Genomic DNA, 22,294 nt, shown 5'->3' with positions numbered 1-22,294 from the left:
CCAGGGAGCGCTGCGGGCTCCCGCTCGCCCGCCCCCCGGTAGGCGGGGCTGCGCTCTCCCCGCAGCCGCCGCCGCAGCCGCCGCCTGGGCCGCCCCGTGTCCCCGGTGGAGCCGCCGCCGCCGCCGCCGGGAGCTCGATGCGGACGGAGCCCGGGCAGGGCCATGGGGATCCTCAGCATCACGGACCAGGTCAGCCCTCCTGCCCTCGCTCGCTTCCTCCTTCCAGGGCCCGACGCCGCCGCCACGCGAGCCCGGGGATGTGCGGCCTAGGCTGGGCCCGAGCCCGGGGCTCCCGCCCCGCCCCACGCCACGCTCCCCTCAACCGAGCCGGTGTCCTTGGGGGCCTGGCGACCGGCGGAGACACCGTGGAAGCCCCCTGCAGCCAGGACCCCAGAGCGAAGCCCCTCCGGCATCGCCCCCCCATCTCAAACCCGGTGTCCCCCGCCCCCCTCCCCGGTTCCGCTCCGGCCCGCTCCCTGAACGCCGGTTCTCCCTGCAGCCGCCCCTGGTCCAGGCCATCTTTAGCCGAGATGTGGAGGAAGTGCGTTCCCTCCTCTCGCAGAAGGAGAACATCAATGTGCTGGTGAGTTGAGATCAGGGAGGATGGCGAACCGGTAATCTGGGCCCTGGCGTTCAGGACCCCTCCCCACGCGTGGGGCGGCTCCGTGTCTGTTCGGCTCGCGGGAGGCCGCAGCTCTTTCCACCCTGGGATGGGCGACTGCTGTACATTGGGGATGAAGAGCAGGGCAGGCTTGGAGCACAGACCAGTAGGGCTGAGGATGCCCAGAAACGGTGTTCTCTTCTGAACCATCCGTGTCTGCAGCGCCCCCACCCCTCCTGGAAGAAGGAGGTTGCTTCGCTGCCGGTGGCCCCGACCCCCTGACTCCACCCTCCTAGGTCCTGGCTTTGACCTAGGATTGGGGTTTAAGAGGCCACAGAACCTGTGCGAAGAGGTTGTGGGGAAAGGCCTGGAGCACTAAGACTTGGGGTCCTGGGTAGTTCACCCCCATAGCCGCTCCTCTTCTCTGCCTTACCAGGACCAAGAGAGGCGAACCCCACTGCATGCTGCTGCCTACGTAGGCGATGTCCCCATCCTCCAGTTGCTACTGATGTCAGGTGAAAGTGGGGAGCTGGAAGGTGTGGTGCCCAGGGAGGGACCTGAGGGAGGAGCCTATTTGTTGTATCCAAGGATGGTCCAGCTGGGTCCAGGCGAGGTTCTGTCTCCATCTAGATTTCCTGGCCTGATTCTGGCTTTTCTTCCCCACCTGCTCTCCAACTCCCACCAAAAGAATGTATTGCGTCCCACAGGTGCTAATGTCAACGCTAAGGACACACTGTGGCTGACCCCTCTTCATCGTGCTGCTGCCTCCCGAAATGAGGTACTGGCCTCCCCGCTCCTTTCTCCCTTCCGAAGGGGATGAGTTGGTTAAAGGAGGATGACAAGGGTTGGAGAGCCTTAGTCCGCTGCCCCACAGGTTATGGTCTACCCCCAGGTTGGGAGGAGACCAGACCTTGGCCCCTCCCTCCTACCCCTGGAACTGGCTGGTAAGGGGGGGTGGGGGCTGAGTGTTGCCAGCTGATGTGACGTCAGGGGAGAGCTTAACACTGGGCTGGCAGACTGCAGGGGGCCCTGCTGCCAGGCCTTAGTGACTCATCCCTCCCAGGGGGGCCACCTTGGAGTCTGACCCCGCTCTGGGCACTAAGATTTCTTTCCTTGTGCTTGAGGGATGGGGGTTGGGAGGGAGTGGTTTGTGACATCCCTGGCCCTTAGGTAGCCTGGAAGTTGACACCGCAAGGATCAAACATACCTCATCAGTTGGGCCCTTCAACCCTGAAGAGTGGGAAAAGATGACCTTCCTCTTGGCTTGGCAGTCACTTCCCCTGGCTCCAGCCACTAGGGAATGGGAATGGGGTGGGTGGTGAACAGGAGGGGTATTTTAGCTCCTCTCCTAGAGGAGCCAGTATCTGCTTACCTAGGTAATGGAGATGATTTTGATGTCTATGGAAGGATAGAAGGGGGTATTCAGGGCATTAATGTAGTGGGAGCATTTATCTTTCCTAAAAGTGGTGGGAGGTCAGGAGCCTCTGTGTGGGGATCTGCTCGGTAGTGACTGTATATGTGGGTGAAGATTTTCAGGGTATCGGTTGGAAAACGATACCAGGTGACTTGAGGAAGAGTTCTGTGTTTTCCTCAGCAAGTTAGGGAAGATTTTAAGCTCAAAGAAAATCCAGAAGATGGAAAGTGGGTATTGAAAAGCTCACTGTGTTGGAAAAATGCGAGTAACTCTGTGCTGGGGTAGTGGGGAGAGGAGGACATGTGTTCTGTGCTGACCGGTTCTCCCCTCCATCTCCTGTTGGTTTACCTCCTGCTCACCCCCACCCCCACCCCCCCGTCTTCTCTTTTATCCTCCACCCCTCCACAGAAGGTGCTGGGACTGCTGCTGGCACATTCAGCAGATGTGAATGCCCGGGACAAGCTGTGGCAGACACCATTGCACGTGGCTGCTGCCAACCGGGCCACCAAGTGTGCTGAGGCTCTGGCACCCTTACTGAGTAGCCTCAACGTGGCCGACAGGAGCGGGCGCAGTGCCCTGCACCATGCAGTGCATAGTGGGCATCTGGAGGTGAGGACCACTCCAGGCCATGCCCAGCTTTCTACCTTTTTCCTTCCCTTCCCGCTCCCCTTCCCCTGCTTCCAGGCTATTAGGCCTGGGGAACAGCAGCCCAGATGATTATATAAATACTTGGGCTCAAGCATCAAATGAAGGGTTGGGTTAGAGGGGAATTCTTGACTTGGACCTCAAGAGGGTGGTAAAACCTCTGAAGCTGCATGAAAAATGTTTGCCTGCGTGCCTTTTTCTGAAGGGAGAGTCCATGTCCTTCAGCACATTTAGAAGACTTCGAAAGAGTTCAAAAACCACCAGATCACCTGAAGAGACTCTCTTGAGTTTACCTCAGTATTTCCACATCTATCTGGGTTCTCCTTAGTGCCTGCTTTCTCCATTCCCCCTAGTTCTCTGTTCTGCCCAAGAACAGAAACACTGGGCTGCCTCAGCCTTTTCAGGTGCTCTTAGGTACACTGAAGACAGGAAGCTGGCTCTGAATAGGTGTCTTTGCTGTCCTGCTATAGACGGTGAACCTGCTCCTTAATAAGGGAGCCAGCTTGAACGTTTGTGACAAAAAGGAGCGGCAGCCTCTGCACTGGGCAGCTTTTCTAGGTGAGAGGAGAATCGGGATGAGCAGGATTTGGGGTTCCTCGGGCAGGGATGTAGGGTTGCAGCCTTTGGAGGTGCTCACCCTCCATGTCCTTGAGAGCATGCACTCCCTTCTCAGGGCATTTGGAGGTCCTGAAACTGCTGGTGGCACGGGGCGCAGACCTCGGCTGCAAGGACCGCAAGGGCTATGGGCTGCTCCATACAGCTGCTGCCAGTGGCCAGATTGAAGTGGTGAAGTACCTGCTCCGGATGGGGGCTGAGGTCAGGGTGCAGAGCATGGCGGGGGTTCAGGGTGAGGCCAGGGAGCTGGAGTTCAGAATCTCTTCAGGAGATGGGAGGGTGCTGGGGTTCCTGGTATGGTTTGGGGAGTTGGGGGGATGTGGTGAGAGGATCTGAATAATGCTTGTCTTAAGCAGAAGTGCCTTCAGTCTCTGGGTTGGGAACCTTAGGAGTCTGAGGTCATTGTTGGATTTCTGGGACTCTTTAGGCTATCTCTGCCAGCTTCCACTTTGTTTAAACTGATACCTCCCTTATCCCCTGACCCTCACCCCTGGAAATCCAGATTGATGAGCCCAACGCTTTTGGAAACACAGCTTTGCACATCGCCTGCTACCTGGGCCAGGATGCTGTGGCTATCGAGTTGGTGAATGCAGGAGCCAATGTCAACCAGCCGAACGACAAGGGCTTCACGCCGCTGCACGTGGCTGCAGTCTCCACCAATGGCGCGCTGTGCTTGGAGCTGCTGGTCAATAACGGGGCGGATGTCAACTACCAGGTGCCTGAAGGGAAGAGTCTGGGACTAGGGGGAGAGGACCCTGGCTCGGGGTGCTGACCGTATCTGCCCCTCTGGATAATTCTCTGGGGAGTCATCTGCTTGTGTCCTGAATTGACCAGACCTTCCCAGGAGAAAGTGGGTTGAGAAGATGTCCCTATGGTCGCCCTATCTTCAAAGATGTGTCCTTTGGAAAGGGGACTAGGGCACGCTCCATGCTTTGCACTAGGGGAAAAAATGCTGTGTTTCCACAGAGCAAAGAAGGGAAGAGTCCTCTGCACATGGCTGCCATTCACGGCCGTTTCACCCGCTCCCAGATCCTCATCCAGAACGGTATGGACTTGGGAGGCTTTGTGACCTCTTCTCTTCACTCCTCAGAGAACTCATCTCTAGAGACCCCTCTTCTTCCTTCTACCTCCCACCCCATCTTCAGTCAGGACAGGCACCTGGCGCTCTGGAGCAAGGCGCTTGTGGAAATGGCCCTGCTCCGCCTGCCCAGCCCCGCTCAGACGGTGGCTCACTAATTAGTGGGAGTGGCCTGAAGCCTAAGGGTTAGTTCAGTGTGTGCATGCGCTGCCCTCTTTCAGGCAGCGAGATTGATTGCGCCGACAAATTTGGGAACACGCCACTGCACGTGGCCGCTCGCTACGGACACGAGCTGCTCATCAGCACCCTCATGACCAATGGCGCGGATACCGCCCGGTGAGTGCAGAGACCCCCGGCCCCACTTCTAGGCTGCCTCAGACCCCAGGCTGGTGGTGGGGCTGCAGCTGGTCCCCCCTGAGGACTGAGTCCCTTTCCTTCTTGCAGGCGCGGCATCCACGACATGTTTCCCCTGCACTTAGCTGTTCTCTTTGGATTCTCTGACTGTTGTCGTAAGCTTCTTTCCTCAGGTATGAGCTGACTGGTTTGGGAGTGGGAAGGAGGGCAGGAGAGCAGGGGCCATGTCCTGCCCCGGCCCATGCCCTCAGGTGGGACCTGCGGCTTCTGGCCCCTCAGGTCAGCTGTACAGCATCGTATCCTCACTCAGCAACGAGCACGTGCTTTCAGCTGGGTTCGACATCAACACACCTGACAACCTTGGCCGTACCTGTCTTCATGCTGCTGCTTCCGGAGGGTGAGTTCTCATCCCCCTCTCTCTCCCCCAGGCCTAGCAAAGGAGTCTGGGCAGCAGTCTGGACCCTTCCTTCTCTCCTGCCCAGAGCTCCCCACCTCTCGCAGTGAGAACAGTGGCAGCAGAAAGGGCTGTCCAGTTCTGTCCCCCCTCAGCCTCTCCCTGGGGAGAAGCCCGTGGCTTCTCCTTGAAGCGCTTTCTCTCATTAACCCGTACCCTCCTTCCTTTCAGGAATGTTGAATGTCTTAACTTGCTGTTGAGCAGTGGAGCTGACTTGAGGAGGAGAGACAAATTTGGAAGGTGTGTTAATGTGCAGGAGTGTATATATACAGAGAGGGCGCCCAGTCAGAGACAAGTGATGGAGGAAGTGATGGAGGCAGGGTGGGGAGTTGGAGACTAAGGGAGGAGAATATTACAAAGCAGCTTATGGCTGCACCTCTGGTTGCATTTGGACCTGCCCTTGATTCTTTTCTCCACCCTCCTCCGCTTCTCCCCAGGACCCCACTGCACTATGCAGCCGCCAACGGCAGCTACCAGTGCGCTGTCACGCTGGTGACTGCCGGGGCCGGCGTCAACGAGGCTGACTGTAAAGGCTGCTCTCCCCTCCACTATGCTGCCGCCTCCGACACCTACAGGAGGTGAGGCGCCCTCTTGGTTCTTCTCAGCCCCACTCTCCTCCCTGAGCACCCTACCAGACTTCCTCACTCTCCTCCACCAGGGCAGAGCCCCACTCACCTTCCAGCCATGATGCTGAAGAGGATGAGCCCCTGAAGGAGTCCCGCAGGAAGGAGGCCTTCTTGTGAGTAGCAGAGAAGACCCCTGGGCTGCACCTCCCCAGCAGTGCAGATTCCCGTCCTGTTATTCTCCACCACTGTCTGCTGCTGCCTTGCACCCTGAGTTTAATCCTGGACCAAGCACCGTGGGTACAGGCAGAAGTGGGAGAGATACTTCCTTCAAGAAATGGATGGTCTTCTTGAGAGGATCAGAAAAGCTAAACACAAATTCATTTATTCCTCAAGCATTAAATGAGTATTTACTTAATAGGTACACCAAGTACTGTTCTAGGTGGTAAGGATAAAAGATGAATTACCCTGAGATTCTTATTCTTGGGGTAATACCCCAAGATTATACCTTCTAGTGTAAGATGTTAATAATAGAGGAAATTGGATGACGAATATATGGGAACTCTATTATCCTTGTAATTTTTCTTTGTGACTCTTTTAAAGGGTTTATTTATCTAACAACAACAACAAAAAGATATTTAAAATCTGGGAGGCCTAATTTGTAACTGTGACTTCTGGCAAGTAACTTAATCTCTCTGGGCCTCAGTTTCCTCAGACACAGTAGGGATAAGAACAGTATCTACCTCAAAGGATCATTGTGAGGATTAAGTGATTTACTACACATTTACTACACAAAACGGTGTTTGACGCGTTGTAAATGTTAAATGCAATATTACTGTTACTACTAGTAGAGTTGCTACTGATCTGTGAGAGTGGTGCCAGGGAGGAGGCACCTGTCGGGAAGGCTGGGGAGGGCCTCCCACAGAAGAGGGTGCTGGGAGTGAGTGTGAGACGAGCAGGCCTTTTCCCGATGGGCTAGGAAGAGAGGGCAGGGTCAGTGTGCCTGGAGGTGGGGAAGAGTGTGTCAATCAGCAGGTTGGTAACTGTGGTTGTGCTCCAGGGTCTCTAGGAGCACATTCAAAGGGTCGAGGAGCTAGAGTGGTTCAGGGCAGACCTGGAGGTGGTGGGTCTGGGTCAAACGGGCTGGAGTTAGCCTCCTAAGAGTGAGGGGTGAGCGTGGACCAGCTCAGCCTGGAGGGGCTCCTTTGCCCTATCCTCTGCTCCTCCCAAACTGTACCTTCCCTGGCTAGGCCTGTCCCTTCCTCACCATCTGCTCCTGTCCCCCAGCTGTTTGGAATTCTTACTGGATAACGGTGCAGACCCCTCCCTGCGGGACAGGCAGGGCTACACAGCTGTGCACTATGCAGCCGCCTATGGCAATAGACAGAACCTCGAACTGGTACGTGTGGGACCTGGTGTGGGGAATGGGAGCAGGGCAGGGCCCAGCACGCAGTCTGCTTCTGTGTCTGGATTCTCAGGCCAAGGGGTGGTTGAATCCAGTGTGGTCTCTAGATCCAGGGACTTCGGGGATTGCTGTGGGTGGAGTCAAGGGTGATGTCTTGGGAATACCAGAACCTCAGCACCTCCTGTTCTGTCCATTGCAGCTCTTAGAAATGTCCTTTAACTGCCTGGAGGATGTAGAGAGCACCATTCCAGTCAGCCCTTTGCACTTAGCTGTGAGTCCCAGGTCTTTTCCTCTTGCCTTCCCTGTCCCCACCCGCCCCAGGCCGGCTCACAGGTACCAGCACGTGTGAATCCGTCCTTGCTTCTGCCTTCTCGTGGGGATGTGGCAAGCAGGCAGTGGTCTGAGAGGGGCCCAAGGAGCTCACGGGGAGGCCTGCTGCCCAGAGTCTCCCCGTGGGCCCCAAGAGCAGAGTGGGGCCATGTCTGGAGCTTTATCCATGGATTTCCCACACCCCTCCAGGCCTACAACGGTCACTGTGAAGCCCTGAAGACACTGGCTGAGACGCTGGTGAACCTGGACGTGAGGGACCACAAGGGCCGGACCGCGCTCTTCCTGGCCACTGAGCGAGGCTCTACTGAGTGTGTGGAGGTGCTAACGGCCCATGGCGCCTCTGCCCTCATCAAGGAGCGCAAACGCAAGTGGACACCCCTGCATGCTGCTGGTAAGGGTGCCCTTTGGGCTGCTTCCTCCCCTTGCCACCCCAGGCCTCCTCTGGGACTGGTCCCCAGCTCCCTCCAGAACCCTGAAGGGACTGGGGTTGAGATAGGGTAGGGCAAGGAGGATACAAACCTCAAGTCCTGACTCTTCCCCAAGACTTCTCCCTACCCCGTGTCCTCCCATGACCTCCACCCTCCACCTGGTCTTCTTCCCCGACCATGCCTGACACTGAAGGCCCCCTCTTCACCTAGCTGCCTCTGGCCACACTGATTCCCTGCACTTGCTGATCGACAGTGGGGAACGCGCTGACATCACGGATGTCATGGATGCCTATGGACAGTGAGTGTGGGCTGGGGGTGGGGTGCAGGGTTCCCAGCCCTGCCAGGCCCTCACCCTTTCCCCGCCCCCTCGGTAGAACCCCGCTGATGCTGGCCATCATGAATGGCCACGTGGACTGCGTACATCTGCTGCTAGAGAAAGGATCCACGGCTGACGCTGCTGACCTCCGGGGCCGCACCGCCCTCCACCGCGGGGTGAGTGGGCTTCAGGGTGGGGTTGCTCACAGAAGGGCTCGGACACAGGAGCGCACAGTAGGATATCAGATTGTCTAGTAGGTGGGCTGGAGTCTTAGTGGGCCTTAGGCAGTTCATCTTCCTGATTACCTTGCTCTGTGATCCTGTGTAGTCACCTGCTCACCGCCCAGACTCTGCCCAGGGTCCCCAGCTGGCCCTCTCCTGTTTGATAATGATGCCACTTGCCCAGTCCTTCTCCACCATCACCTGCCCTAAAGCTGTCTCCTCCTTATCCCATGGGGTTGTTTGACTCCTTAGTCTCCCGCTGCAGAGGGCCAACGTTAACTCTCACTATCCTGCTTGTCTGATGGCATAGAATCAGGGAAGGAGATGCCGATCCTTAATACTTAGAATTATTAGAAAAGACCCTGATGCTGGGAAAGATTGAGGGCAGGAGGAGAAGGGGGCAACAGAGGATGAGATGATTGGGTGGTGTCACTAACCCAATGGACCTGAGTTTGAAGATAGTGAGATACTGAAGGACAGGGAAGCCTGGCATGCTGCAGTCCACAGGGTCACAGAGAGTGGGACATGACTTAGCGACTAAACAATACTTAGAATCATTGTTGCAAAGACCAGGATTGGAGCCCGGGAAGCGATTCTTACTCCTGGGCCAGCCTCAGGACTGACACCCCCACGTCACCTGCAGGCAGTGACTGGCTGTGAGGACTGCCTGGCTGCCCTGCTGGACCACGACGCATTTGTGCTATGCCGAGACTTCAAGGGCCGCACACCCATTCACCTGGCCTCAGCCTGTGGCCACACCGCAGTGCTGCGGACCCTGCTGCAGGCCGCCCTGTCCACAGACCCCCTGGATACCGGGGTGGATTACAGCGGATACTCGCCCATGCACTGGGCCTCCTACACTGGTGTGGCTCTGGGGCCTTTGTGGGGACAGCTGAGATGGGGGTGGAGGGGTGTGGGGGAGGGCAGACAAGGACTCGTGGGTTGCTCCAGATCTGGAAGTAGAATGGGGTGTCAAGAGATGGGAGCAAAAAAAAAAAAAGAGAGAGATGGGACAGACCAATGAAAGGGGTCGTGGTGTTATTTCTCTCCATCACCACTCTTCCCTCCTCGTCCTCAGGACACGAAGATTGTCTGGAGTTGTTACTTGAACACAGCCCGTTTTCATATCTGGAAGGAAACCCCTTCACTCCTTTGCACTGTGCAGTGTAAGTCCCTTCCTCAGCCCCAGCCCCACCCAAGGGTCTGTGATGTGGGCATAGAACAGACCGTCTGTTTCCCCGTGCCCCTCCTGCTGACCCTTCCTCTTCCCCCAGTATTAATAACCAGGACAGCACCACAGAGATGCTGCTGGGAGCTCTGGGTGCCAAGATTGTGAACAGCCGAGATGCCAAAGGACGGTGAGTGGCAGGAGCCTTGGGAGACGCCTCTGCTGCCCCTGGCTTCCTCTCTGCTCAGAAGAAAGGGTCTCCCGGTTCACTCTGCCCTGACCCCTCCCCACAGGACCCCTCTTCACGCCGCTGCCTTCGCGGACAACGTCTCTGGGCTCCGGATGCTGCTGCAGCACCAAGCCGAGGTGAACGCCACGGACCACACTGGCCGCACCGCGCTCATGACGGCGGCTGAGAACGGGCAGACTGCAGCTGTGGGTGTGTAGGGGCCCCATGTGGATGGGAGGTACTCCCCCTGGGTTTTCATGAGATGAGTCAGCCCTGCCGGTGGGGGTTAGGAGGCAGGAGGCTTGTCTTTGGATGTTTCACCCTCTGCAGAGGGGATGCAAAACATGTGCAGACAAGAGCGGGCAGAGCCAGACTGGCCCAGCTCTGGAAGGGAACATCACCCCTCTCTGCCTCCCTTCCCTTGTAGAATTTCTGCTGTATCGAGGGAAGGCAGACCTTACTGTGCTAGATGAGAACAAGAACACTGCCCTCCACTTGGCCTGTAGCAAGGTACCATCTGCGGTGCTGGTGGGGGTCTCTGTATGGGGCAGGGCCTGATGAAAGACCTGGGTCTGGTGAGAGGGCTCAGGGGAAGTCAGGATTGTCCTGTCTGCCTGGTGGGACAGCTTTGTGTACCCCTGCCACCCTCCTCAGCTCCCGTGGTCAGGCTTCCACTTCTCCAGCCCTCACTCTCTGCCCCCCTCCCTCAGGGCCATGAGAAGTGTGCCCTCATGATCCTGGCAGAAACCCAAGACCTTGGCCTTATCAATGCTACCAACAGCGCGCTGCAGATGTGAGTGCCTGGGGTAGGGGGCTCTTGGCTGAGGGGTGGGGGCTGGGGAGGTGGAAAGGAGGCTGCTGCCCATTCCAGGGGCTCTAGCTCTCTGGAACTCACAGTATTCGCCCGGCAGTGTGGCTGCTCTGGCTGAGGGTGGAAAGGCAGCTTGCCACCCCCTTGACTTCACACTCCCCTTTTCTTCCTTTCTTCCAAGGCCACTACACATTGCTGCCCGGAATGGCCTAGCCTCTGTGGTGCAGGCCCTGCTGAGTCGTGGGGCCACCGTGCTGGCTGTGGATGAAGAAGGTGGGTGGGGTCTGGGGTCAGGGACGTTCTTCAGGAGGTGACTTCTTAACCTGGCTGGTTAATAAACTGGATTTTTTTCCCAAGGGAACTCTTCAGAGCAGGGACCCAACACCGATACGCTAGAGTCTCTGAGGGGAGTCTGACGGAACTAGGTGGAGCCTGCAGGGTCCTCAGGACGACCTCCCGCACACCTCAGCCTCCTGTCCCCCAGGCTCTGCTCTTTGCCCCTCACTTGGACAGCCTGCCTGTCAGCCTCCCAGGGCCCTTATAGCCCCTGATTGTGACCCTGTGGGGTGCTTGCCTGCCTCAACTCCCCTCTACAGAGAAGAGCACTCAGGGCCCGGGGCGGGTGGAGGGGGCCCGGGAATACAGGACTCTGGGCTCAGTTCTCCCCTTTGCCCCGCAGGTCACACCCCAGCATTGGCCTGCGCCCCCAACAAAGATGTGGCAGACTGTCTGGCCTTGATCCTTTCCACCATGAAGCCTTTCCCACCCAAGGACGCTGTCAGTCCTTTCAGCTTCAGCCTGCTCAAGAACTGCGGCATCGCGGCAGCCAAGACGGTGGGTGGCTGCGGTGCCCTGCCCCACGGGGCCTCCTGCCCCTACAGCCAGGAGCGGCATGGCGCCATTGGGTTAGATGGCTGCTACTCCGAGTAGCCCCCTCCAGTGTCCCTCCCCCTGCCGGTGGCTTGATATCTTATTCTATTTATTTAGAAAAAGTCTATACATTTAGGGCACTTTAAAGGAGAACACGACTGGGTTGGGGGGGGGTGGAGTGGGGAAAAAGCACTGGGGAGCAGCTGCTCACCCCTTTGCCACACCATCCTGGCCTGGCAGGGGTCTGGGACCAACAGGGAGCACCCCAGGCCCTTAGTACCCCCAGGGCAACCCCTTCTGCCAAGTGTCCCAAAATGATTGCTTGCTGCCTGGCGCCCTCTCTTCTGTCCGCTCTCTCAGTTCCCCTTCTGCTGCCAGCTGCCCCTTACTCTTCCTTCTGACTCGCCCCAGTTCCCTTCCCCTTGCCCCTGCCAGGCAGATCTCCGCCTCCTCTTCCATACCCATCACTGCCTCCCTGCTCGGCCGGCCCCTCCATCCCCGCAGCAGTGAGAAGCCTTAATTTCTGGTACTGTGTGAGCACTCTGGGGGTGTCCCCCTCCCCCTTCAGGGGCAGCTAGCGGACGAGGGGGGAGGGTATTTAGCACTGGGGCCTGGAGCTTTTCCCCTTCTTCTGTATCTCATCACCCCTAAAGTTCAAATGCAAAACACTTGAAGCAGCAACTACTGTACCTGGGCCCCAATCCTGCACTCTCCCGGCTCCTCGTATGCAAATCAAGGGCTGGCATTGCCCCCACAGCCTGCCCCTCCCCTCCTCCCGCCCCTTCCTGGCCTGGCCTCCTAACCACGCACTTTAACACCCACCCCCCACCCCGCTTCTTTCTTTTAACTTCTTTTGGGAGGGTGGAGCCTGTGGCCATTCCCTCTCTGGCTCTCCCCTCCCTTGACTTTGAGGCTTGTCATGAATTTTTAAGTAAGCATTTTATCCTTTAGGGGAAGAAACAAATTAATTTCCTGTCCATTTCAAAACCACAGCCCTAGTCTGTCCTCTGTGTTTCAGGCATGTGTTTGCATGTGTGTGGAGGGAGAGACTGTTCTTCCTCCTGTGTCCCCCAGTCCCACAGTTGCTCTCTGCCCTGACCCCACCCCACCTGCTGCCGCCTTCTGTGATGTCCAAGAGTACCCACTGCCCCCAGGCACTCCTGATCTGAAGCCAAAGATGGAGGGGCAGGGCAGACTAGGGACCGTGGCTGCTCGGGGGCCCAGGCGTCTCCTCCAGTGAGAGGAGGAAGGTCTGCGTCTACTGGGGCTTGGTTTCTGCCTTCCCAGCAGCTGGGAGAGAAGGGATCAAGCTAAGGGCTGCGCTGAGATTTCCTGACGTTGCACCCTATAAGCCAAACTGGGCTGGAGTGAGGAGGGGGCAGTTTTCTCTCTAAATGTAGCATTGAATTTGGCCCTGGTCCCTTCAGACGCCCTGTCCATCCATCTCCTAGCTCAGCCTCCTGGACAGTGGGACCCGCTTCCTTAGCCCAGCGTTCCCTTCCTTACACTCAATACCTCAGCCAGGGGCCAAGACACATAACTTGAATAGAGGTCCTGCCCTCCCCCGCCCCCAGTGCATCCTCGCCCAGTCTGGCTGCCATCAGTATTGTCCCTGGAGGACTGGACAGGCTTCGTTTACACAGTACAGGGCCTCCCCCCGGGGTGGGGTGGGGGAGTCCCCTCCGTCTCCTTCCCCCACCCGTGCTTGCTTTATTCACAATCTTTTACACCCTTTTCAGTTGTGTCCCCCACAAGTCTGGCCACCCTTGCCTGGGGTGGGCTGAGGGGAGAGTAGGGACATCCCAGGGACTCCCCGCTCCCTCGCAGACACCCTTCACCATACCTCATTCTGGTTTCCCGAAGCCTGGGGTGTTCATCCCAGTCCTTACTCTTTTTGTCTGGCTCCCTTTCCCTCCCACCCCTCCTCTGTGTGTCTTGCTTCCCCCAACCCTCAGTTCCTAAACCATTTCAAAGCTTCCAAATGACCATTATTGGTGAGAAGGAGTGTGCAGCTTTTAGTTTTAATCTTTATTTTCAAAGCCAAAGGGCCTTGCAATGCCCCTCTTGCCCACCTCCCTGCGCACCCTGTCCTCCCCTAGACGACAATCAACGTGACCTCTCTTAAGGGCTGCAGCCCCCCACCCTGCTCCCGTCCTGCTGGTTCTGCAGAGCTTGCCCCTGACTTCACTTCTCTCTCCTCCTTCCTGTTCCGCCCCCCCCCCCCCCTCATTTTGGTGCTGGGAATTAGGTGGCGGGGGGGCAGGGGGCGCAGGGAGATGGGTCCTCTGGAGAAGACTCTTGGGATTGCAGTCGTGTTCTCCTTCATCAGTGTCTGGTGACGACAGGAAGACGCGAGTGTTTGTCAGGAGCCCCGTGGTTTTGCTAGATGAGATTTCTGGTGACTGCCCGGTCCCTGCCGTGCCTTTGGCACAGCATCAGCAGTGCTGGGGCAGGCCATGGAGCATCCTCTGTTCTCCTCGTGTGGCTGTGAGGAGGCCGGGAGGCCGGGCAGCCTCCTCCCTTATGCCAAAGGAAATCCCACACCCCACCCCGGGCTCCCCAGCCCCTAGTGTCTTTTGAAGCATTTTGACCATTCTCATGGCCACTGCATATTTATTTTAATGTTAAGTTTTTGATTTTTGTTTTAAACCTCTTTGACTTAAACGGGTGCGGAGAAATCAACCAGGCAGAATGCCCCCCCCCAATCTTAAGGAGGTAGGGCGGGGAGGAATCGTCTCCTTCCCTTCGCCCTCCCTCTCCCTGTCCCCCTCTCCCCACCGCAGCTCTAAAGCACTTGCTTCAAGTAATAAGCACTTTTGAGAAAAGGCCTATTTTAAGTGAGGACCCTGGGAGCCGCCCCAGGTCCCAGCAAAGGGGACAGAGCGAGGGCTATGTAGGAGACAGGGAAACAGATGTGTGAATCAGAGGGCGAGATGGAAAGAGCCAGTTTTTAGTTTCTGATTTTTGGGGAGATGTTTCTGATTGGGCGGTGGCTTGGTAGGGTTGTGTACTATCCTTCAGAAAAACAAATGGCACAAACTGTGGGTCCCTGGATGGACCAACAGACCCGGGTCACTGCCACTGTCCAGCCGAGACTGATGGGCCACCTCCCCCGCCCCGTGGCCCCCTGAGCCATAGGACTGCTGAAAACCACTGAATGTACAGCCCAGGTTGGGGTGGGGAGCAGCCCCTGGGGGAGGGGGCTTCTCCTTTCGTTTGGTGCTGTGGGGGGTGGGAGAGATGAGACGGAGGGACTGCCACCCCACTTCGACATGTGTTCCTTGGGGTGGAGGGGCTGAGGAGGGCCTGCCTCCCTCTCCAACCCCAGCCATGGCCCCTCTTCCTTCCTCACCCCTATCCGTTTTGACTGTAAGTCCAGCTCACCTTTGCCTTCAATATGTAACCAAAGGAAAACTCAATACTGTTTCCACCGCTGTCTGCCCACCCGAGCACCTTCTTACTCCCCGGACCTAGGAGGGGAGAAGAGGCAGGGTGGGGCGGGAGGCGTGGGGCCAGAGTGAATGGTTCTGCAGCTGTGTGCCCCCTCAAACCTCCCTTGGGGTCTTGGGAGGGGGCGTTGGGGCCAGACTGGAGGCACTGGGAGCAGGCACGCTCGGGATCTTATGTATGTGAGTGTGACTTGGTCTGAGTGGCTCCGGGGACTGTGCTCCGGAGGGTGGCCCCTTCCTCCTTCCCTCTCTGCCATTTCTCACCCTCTCCCCACACCCAGTGTTCATCCCCCACCTCCCCTTCCTGCCGCAAAGGAAAATAGCCTTACAGACCCTAGCCCAGAACCCTTCCTCTCGGGGCAAACCAGTACGGGGCCCCAACCCACCTAGTTTGAACCCTACCTTTGAAGGAGGGATAAGGAGTAAAGCAGCCCCTTCCCATCTAATTGTGGCTCCAGCCCTCAGCCTTGACCCAGATCGGGCAAGAGCTGAGGGGAGGGATCTTTGAGGACCAAGCCCAGTGGTCTGGGAAGAGGGAGGTAGAGAGGGAAGGGTCTGACTTGGGGACCCCCTCCTCCCGACCCAACCCCTAGAGAAGCGACCAAATCCCAGAGATGGGAGGAAGCTGGGGTGGGGAGGGTCTGCTCTATGAATTACTTGAAGGTACTGACTGAGGCTGCTGTTGCCCACTTGGGTGTGAGGGGGACACTGTCACTGCGTTTGGGAGGGCCGAGGGTGGCGGGGTTGAGAGGGTCTGCCCTGGGCCCTCGCTCACTCCCACCAGGCCCTTTCCCTGGGGAGCCTGGCTTCGCCCCTCCCACCTCCATCCCTCACTCTGGGCACCCTCTCCAATTGCACTAAAGTAGCTGTGTGCCAGTCTTACCCCACACCAGGGCGGGGTCTCTGCTTCCAGTCCTTTCTCCCCCACCCCGCCTCTGCTCCTGTCCCAGACAATCTCCTTGTTCCTCTGTATTCCTGGGTAGCTCAGCTTTGTGTGTGTGTGTTTTGGGGGGTGGGGTGGGTTCTGGCTAGAGTGGGTTTGCTAGGGGTTTGGGAAGGGCTAGGGGAAAGATGGCAGATGAAATCTCCTGCCCCCTTCCTCAACTCCCGGCCACATAAGCCTGGGAGGGAGGGTGCCTACTCTCGCTGCCGCGTGTCTTGCAGATGTGCCAAAATGGGGGTGGGTGGGGGGGAGGGTGCCTGGCAGAGCAGCCCCCAGGGTGGCTCTCTCAAAGCAATACAGTTCCTCCTGCCTGGGGGACGGCAAGACAGGGGAGAGGGTTGGGTTGGGGACCTGGGGGTTCCCTGTGTACAGCTGTGTATATTCAGGGGTGTTCTCCGTCTGGTACCCGCTGTGGGCGTCTCTGTGTGTGTGAACCTCCCCTTCCCCGTGCCCTGCATGACCTGTGATGCTGCAGACACCACCATCCTGTGTGCAGGGGTGTGTTGGGGGCACCGAGGGGCACGCCCCATGTCCTGTTGCGCCCGCCGCCCTGTGACCCATGTACTCGGTTGTAGGAAGTAAAGAGAACTGAGCACAATTCACTGGATTCTAGTTGAATCTTTCTCTAAGCAATGTTCCCCGCCTGCCCTTCTCCCTGTCCTGGATTCACCTGTGGTGCTAGCATTGGGGTCGGGGGTGGGGGGCGGGGTGTTAAATGCTGGTGGGCAGCAATAAAGGGCAGCCCTGCCCGGATGCCTGCATCCCCAGGGTGCTGAGGGCAGCAGGGAGAAGTGGGGACCTTGGTGCATCGTTCTGACCCAACCCGCCCCTTCCTCTCTGGGCTGAAGCACAAAGCTCTCCCCCGCAGACCAGACCCAAGCGTCCTGCACCCTCCAGGCCCTCCCTCCCCCTGCCTGCTTTGAGCCCTCCTCCTGCCACATCCCCGTTTTCTATGCTGTTTTGGTGCAAGTACAACTGTCGTAGTCATGGCTTGGGGATGGGTTCTGTTTATTAAAATCCTATTGATCCTACTGGCCCTGTGTCCCGCCTCCATTCCTCTGGCCGGGGGGAAGGCAGGGCAGCCTGGATGCCTTTCCACCAGCCCCCCTCAGTCATCAGAGACAAGGGGCCACAACTGCTCCTCCAGCAGGGCTATGGTGAGCATGAGGGCACCCCCCAGCAGCAGCCCCAACCCCTGCAGCAGCACGTGGAGTGGGGGGAGAGGCTCAGGAGGACGAAGCAGGGCTGGGAGCTGAAAGGAAAGAACATCAGGGGGTCAGAAAAGCCCCCTGCTTCCCCCCCCCCCCCACCCCTGCCAACCCTGTGCCAGCTCTTCCACGCTTCCGTATCTCAGATGCTGGTGAGCCAGTGGTTCCCCCCAACCCCGACCCTGCCACCCTTCTGGTGGCTCCCAGTGGAGGCAGAGGGGCTGAGACTCCCCTCTCCACACCTGCCCGCTTCCCTTGGTTTCTCTGCACCCCCCACCCCTCACCATGTCCACGAGGGCCACATAGAGGAAGACCCCAGCAGTGACCCCAAACACCCAGGGAGTGAGGGGGACAGGGCCCAGGCTGAGCCCCACCCCCAGGGCTGCGCCCCCCAGCCCCAGGACTCCAGACACCAGGCTCAGCAGGAGCAGCTGCCGGAAGGGCAGCCCAGCCTGGAGCAGCATGGCGAAGTCACCTGTGCAGAGAGGGGACATGGCAGCAGGGAGTTAAGCCCGGGACACCCCTCACCCATGTCACCCCCCAGCCTCCACGTTCCACCGCTTTCTAGAGTCAACCTCACTCCACTCCGGCCATTCCTACCCAGTTCGTGGGGCAGCTCGTGGCAGAAAACTGCTACAGTGGTGCTGAGGCCACTGGAGAAGCCATCAGAGAAGGCAGCCCCTGGGTGGGCAAGATGGGAGGTGGGCAGTCTGGAAGAGGGGTCTTCCCAGAGGCAGTAGCACAGGGGCCCAGAGCTCCACGCCCCCCCCCCCCCCGCCCTTCCTGGTAGCCCTCTCCCAGCCCCACCCAGTAACTAGAGGCCCACCCTCTCCCTGATCTCCCACCCTCCATCCCCTTTCCCACACACCTATGGCCAGCCCATCAGTGAGGTTGTGCAGACCGTCTCCCAGGAGGACCATCCATGTGATGTTGGTGCCACCACCACCCTTGTACCCGTGACTGTGGCCTTGGTGCCCAGGAGGGGCTGGGACTGCTGGGGGCTGGCTGTCCTGCTCCCTTGGGCTCTGAGCCCCTGGCTCTGCAGGAAGAAGGACAAGAGCCATGTTGGCGGCTGCAAGTGAGCTGGGAGCCAGGGCCCGCTCCTCATGTTCTCTGGTCACCTGGAGCTGCCTGCAGTGGCTGAAGGGCCACCCCACCGCCATCCTCCAGGTCCAGGTTTGGAGTTCTGAGGTCCTTTCTTTTCTGCCCGCAGCATCTCTGAAACGGGAGGGCATCCTTCCTGATGGAGGAAGCAGCAGAGCCAGGGGGCAGGGAGAGCCCGGGCTGCCGGCTGCGAAAATGACAGTGGTTCCGCCTCTGGTACTTGGGGATGTTCCCTGGCCTCTGCTCTCTTCCCAGGTTGGCACCCCTCTGTTTCTCGTTGCCCCAAACTCAGGAGAGGAGCCCGTTTGGCCGGAAGTCCTGGGTCTGTGCCGAGGAGCCCAAACCCGCTCCCTGCTGGCCATCAGGCCCCGCACAGTCAGGCAGACGTCAGAGCCAGGAGCGCTCGGCCCCTCACCTCCTGGCTCCAGTGGCCAGTTCTCGGCTAGGACTCTGGGCTCGGCAGGAAGAGGACATCAGGGTGTCACTCACTGGCTTGCGCCCTCGACGCCGCAAGAGCCCTAGCACATTCTCCAGGATGAAGAGCAGGAAGAGACCTCCAAGCACCGAAAGTCCTGGGCCCAGGTCCTCCTCTGGCTGCCCGCCAGCTCCAGCGTGCTGCCCTCCTTGTGCCTGATGGAGAGGTGGTCAAGGGCAAACTCCAAAAGCCCCCCGCGCCCGACAACACCCCTCTCCTGAGGTGGCAGAGAGGGCTGGCAAGCCTTCACCCACACTCCCTACCAGAAGGCAAATGTGGGCTGAGGCTGGGGTGGAGAGAGGATGTCCTGTGACTGTGGACACGGGCAGGGGGCAGGGAAGGGGCTTCACGTACGTGCGGCAGCAGGTGCAGCAGCGCATCCCCACAAAGAGTGCCCACAGCCACGGCCCCCAGGAAGCCCAGCAGGGGCCGCAGCAGACGAGGTCCCAGGAGCCGCAGCAGCAGCAGGGAGAGGGGCGCAGGCAGGCTGAGCAGCAGGACTGCCAGGGTGCTATGAATCAGGGCTGCACAAATCAGGGGCTGGAGTCAGGCGGAGCTGGAGGGACACCTTAAAGGTGGGATGGGGCAGAGAAATGCTGCAAGGGGAGGCAGGACCCCGGTGAAATGAACCCCCTTCCTTGGCTTGAGACCCACTTCCCCCAGCATTCATGTGCCGCACCCCCAACTCCCGCTCTCACCCACTGACCAGATAGTAGATCCCCTGAGGGGGTCGGAGCTGGGGCCCGGATGCAGACACGGCTGTCAATCTGATAAAGCAGGGCTGGACACAGCAGAGCAAACTGACGAGGAGTGAGAGGAGCAGCAGGGCTCAAGCCAAAATTGACCAGCAGCTGGGAGCCATTCAGACACTAGGGAGGTAGAGTTGGAGGTTAGGCACCAGGGAATTGCTGAGACCTGTGACTCAGATCTTGAATGTCGGCCCTTGCATTGCATGAACTCCTGGGTCTCTTCCAGGGTCCCCTTCACTCACATTGCCAGGTGCATCAGGGACTCAGGACAGTTATAATCAGCATTTAATTATCAGTAAATATTCAAACCAAAGCTAATAATTCAATTCAGTGCAAATTGGGTGCTAGTGAGCAATGCCACCATCTCCCTCCCTCCGGAGCTCTGGTGTCTCATTAATTTGGTGATCATGGTCAGATAACTAGAGCCCTCCCTTCCAGAATCTTAGAAGGGAGAAGAACCCTAAAATGCCATGCAAACCTCCTCTCAACAGCCCTGACACTTAATCCACCAGCCTTGGATCGAGTGCTTCCCGTAATGGGGCACTCAGCCTCACCAGGTCTGTTTCAGGGCTGGGTTTGGCTGCCCTCCGGTGTACATGGAACATGTTCACTGACTTTCTAGATAATGATAGCCATCTACCCGCTGCAGGCCTCCTCTCCAGGTAACCAGCCCCAGATCCCACCCTGGGCTGCTTCTCTGGATTCTCTGCTTTGCCAAGTGTGGCCCCTAAACCCAGTCTTAGAGCTCGGGCCATGGGTTTACCTACTGTGAGCACAGGGGAACATATTTCTCTACTGGAATAATGTACCCTAAGATCACACCTGGATTTTTTTTTAAGTAGCCATTTTAAATTACTGAGTCTTCAAACATTTCAGACATCTAAATCCCATGGCTCCTATCCCCTCGAGAGATCATCAGACTCACATCCTCATTCAGATGGTCAGCCAGTGAATGGTCCAGCAGCAGAAGCCTGTGAAAGAGGCCCAGGCCCGAGGGGCCTGGCCCGTGGGGTGGTCCTGGGGCCTCTGTCTCCGCCAGGTCACCCCACCCCGAGGGGTCCAGAGGCAGCCCTGTCCAGACATCCACACTCAGCTCGGGATCCTGTGGCCTAGAGTGGATGGGATGGCAAGTGAGGCTCCCTGTGTTCTCTTACAAAGGGGCCTTGAAAGGATACAACAAATCAGGGTCTGAAAAATGTGTAATTCCAGGAATCTGATGTTAGGAAGGCAGAGCTAGGCAGCCAGAGGAGACTTTTCTCAGTAGGGAAGAGCTGGGGTGTGACACTTCAGGTTGGGGGAGATGGGTTAGTACCTGTGTGTGGAATTGTCTCCCGCTGGGGGTGCACCCCGACCAGCAGGAGGCCCATGGTGTCCCAGGCGAAGGGCCTGAACTCGGCCTAGTCCCAGGCTGTGGAGGAGCCTGGCTAGGCCCCCTGCGGTCAGCGTCCCATTCTCCCCATACAGACCAAACAGCTGGGCGAGGTAATGGTTCTGTTCCTGCTCAGCAGGGCCCAGGTAGGGGGCTGAGCCCTCCACCTGGCCCAAGGCCACCCACACACACAGGCCAGCCAGCAGATGACTCATTGGGGGCCCCATCACTGGGGGGACAGGCTTAGAGGCTCTGGTTCTGGCTTCTATTCCCCCTGGTGGAACATCCTGAGGACTGTGCCCTGGAAGAACAAGGAGGAAGGGGCTGGGGCTCCTGCCATGAGCCTGCACTCCTCATACCACCCCCCAAGCCCATACAGCAGCAGCCCCACTTGCTCACCCTTCCTCCGCTTTGCCTCCTGAGCAGCCTCTTGTTTACCAGTTTCTAGAGCAAGCACTTTTCCTGACTCAGAACAATCCCTTCACCTGATCCAGAGCTGCCCAGCCCCTGTCCCTCCCATGTCCCCCAGAGCCCAACCCTCAACCTCACCCCACCTCTCTTATACTCACTCAATCCCCAGGACCTCACCCCCACTGGCAGTGTGAGAGCCGTCACCTCAGGTCCCCATGAGGCCTGGCTGTGGGCACTGAGAGGTTCCTGACTTATGGAGGGGAGCCAGGCTCAGTCTCTAGCTGCCCAGGTAAGTTGAAGGCCACGTCAGATAGAAAGCCAGGATGGCCAAGCCCCCGCCCCTAGCCCACCTGCCTGGGGGTGGGGCCAAGGGAGGTGCCGGAGTGGGAAGACTCACATCAGAGGAGTTAATGGTTCACTGGTCTCTGGGGTGGGGGTCAAAGGTCAGTCTCGGCTGGGCCCCCGAGTAGGGAGGGGCCACCCTCTGCCCCTGGAAAAGCCACATGGCCAAGGAGAGCCTGGGCCTGGCCTTTTCTTCTAAATAATTTACACACACCCCCAAGCCAGTCGGTACCATCTTAGCCTCTCGCTGTCTAAACTGCCACCCCATCTACCTTACCTATGGCATTGGGATTCATTCAGCTCCAACCCCCATGCCCCATGCCCACATTCCCTGGAAAGTTGGCCCCAGATGTCCCCTAAGCTGGAGAGGAGGGTAAAAAGGCAGATGAGTGGCAACACCAGATGCATGGGGAAGAAATTGTTTTTATCAATTTCTCATTCCAGAAGAGAAAGGGCCAGAACTCAGGGAATCATGACCAAGAAAGGGGACGCTCTGGTGGGAGGAGGAAAGGAGCGTCCAGGCCCTCTGGCTTTAAGTTGGGGAGCACAGTCTGAGCGGGGTGATTGGTCCAGGGGGTCGAGGTTGGCGTTACCTGACAGCAGCAAACAGGGACACCCAGAGGAAGGGGGATGCCGTCTTCTTGGTTCCAGCTGTGGGGGGTAGGCAGGCAGGTGGACAAGGGTCACCCGTAGGGAGGGGGCAGGGGAGGGGCACTACCTTAAAGGGGCAGGCACTGCTTCT

General features: G+C 58.3%; 2 protein-coding genes across 8 annotated transcripts; one reads left to right on the top strand and one right to left on the bottom strand.

Moving 5' to 3' along the window:
- Window positions 1–43: 43 nt before the first annotated feature.
- Window positions 44–16,925, top strand: ANKRD52 (ankyrin repeat domain 52). 3 transcript variants are annotated; one of them, XM_044941506.2, is made up of 29 exons: window positions 44–189; window positions 500–583; window positions 1,038–1,116; window positions 1,309–1,379; window positions 2,424–2,624; window positions 3,131–3,218; window positions 3,334–3,476; window positions 3,778–3,990; window positions 4,242–4,320; window positions 4,575–4,689; window positions 4,798–4,880; window positions 4,987–5,104; window positions 5,333–5,401; window positions 5,599–5,739; window positions 5,820–5,900; window positions 7,012–7,123; window positions 7,329–7,400; window positions 7,649–7,850; window positions 8,098–8,185; window positions 8,262–8,379; window positions 9,068–9,287; window positions 9,503–9,590; window positions 9,699–9,782; window positions 9,886–10,031; window positions 10,249–10,331; window positions 10,532–10,614; window positions 10,814–10,905; window positions 10,990–11,057; window positions 11,312–11,541. In XM_044941506.2, the coding sequence occupies exons 1-28, from the start codon at window positions 163–165 to the stop codon at window positions 11,046–11,048; spliced, it is 3,039 nt and encodes a 1,012-aa protein (XP_044797441.1). In that variant the 5' UTR covers window positions 44–162; the 3' UTR covers window positions 11,049–11,057; window positions 11,312–11,541. The 3 variants fall into 3 exon arrangements, with proteins under 3 accessions (XP_044797441.1, XP_006075093.1, XP_006075094.1); XM_006075031.4 differs by lacking the exon at window positions 10,990–11,057 and having other exon boundaries at window positions 11,312–16,925; XM_006075032.4 differs by lacking the exons at window positions 7,329–7,400; window positions 10,990–11,057 and having other exon boundaries at window positions 11,312–16,925.
- Window positions 16,882–22,277, bottom strand: SLC39A5 (solute carrier family 39 member 5). Of its 5 annotated transcripts, XM_044941507.1 has the most exons (13): window positions 22,146–22,277; window positions 21,608–21,700; window positions 21,369–21,491; window positions 20,743–21,100; window positions 20,356–20,539; window positions 19,388–19,550; window positions 19,036–19,205; window positions 18,696–18,836; window positions 18,224–18,320; window positions 17,971–18,141; window positions 17,703–17,783; window positions 17,387–17,577; window positions 16,882–17,146 (listed from the first exon to the last, which is right to left on the bottom strand). In XM_044941507.1, the coding sequence occupies exons 4-13, from the start codon at window positions 21,024–21,026 to the stop codon at window positions 17,003–17,005; spliced, it is 1,626 nt and encodes a 541-aa protein (XP_044797442.1). In that variant the 5' UTR covers window positions 21,027–21,100; window positions 21,369–21,491; window positions 21,608–21,700; window positions 22,146–22,277; the 3' UTR covers window positions 16,882–17,002. The 5 variants fall into 5 exon arrangements, with proteins under 5 accessions (XP_044797442.1, XP_025139518.1, XP_006075102.1 ...); XM_025283733.2 differs by lacking the exon at window positions 21,369–21,491; XM_006075040.3 differs by lacking the exons at window positions 21,369–21,491; window positions 21,608–21,700 and having other exon boundaries at window positions 22,146–22,255.
- Between the last annotated feature and the right edge of the window lie 17 nt (window positions 22,278–22,294).

This window comes from Bubalus bubalis, chromosome 4, assembly GCF_019923935.1.
Source record: "Bubalus bubalis isolate 160015118507 breed Murrah chromosome 4, NDDB_SH_1, whole genome shotgun sequence".
Classification (NCBI taxonomy): domain Eukaryota; kingdom Metazoa; phylum Chordata; class Mammalia; order Artiodactyla; family Bovidae; genus Bubalus; species Bubalus bubalis.
Note: the sequence above shows the minus strand (reverse complement) of the source record. Positions and strands in the feature narration are given on the sequence as shown.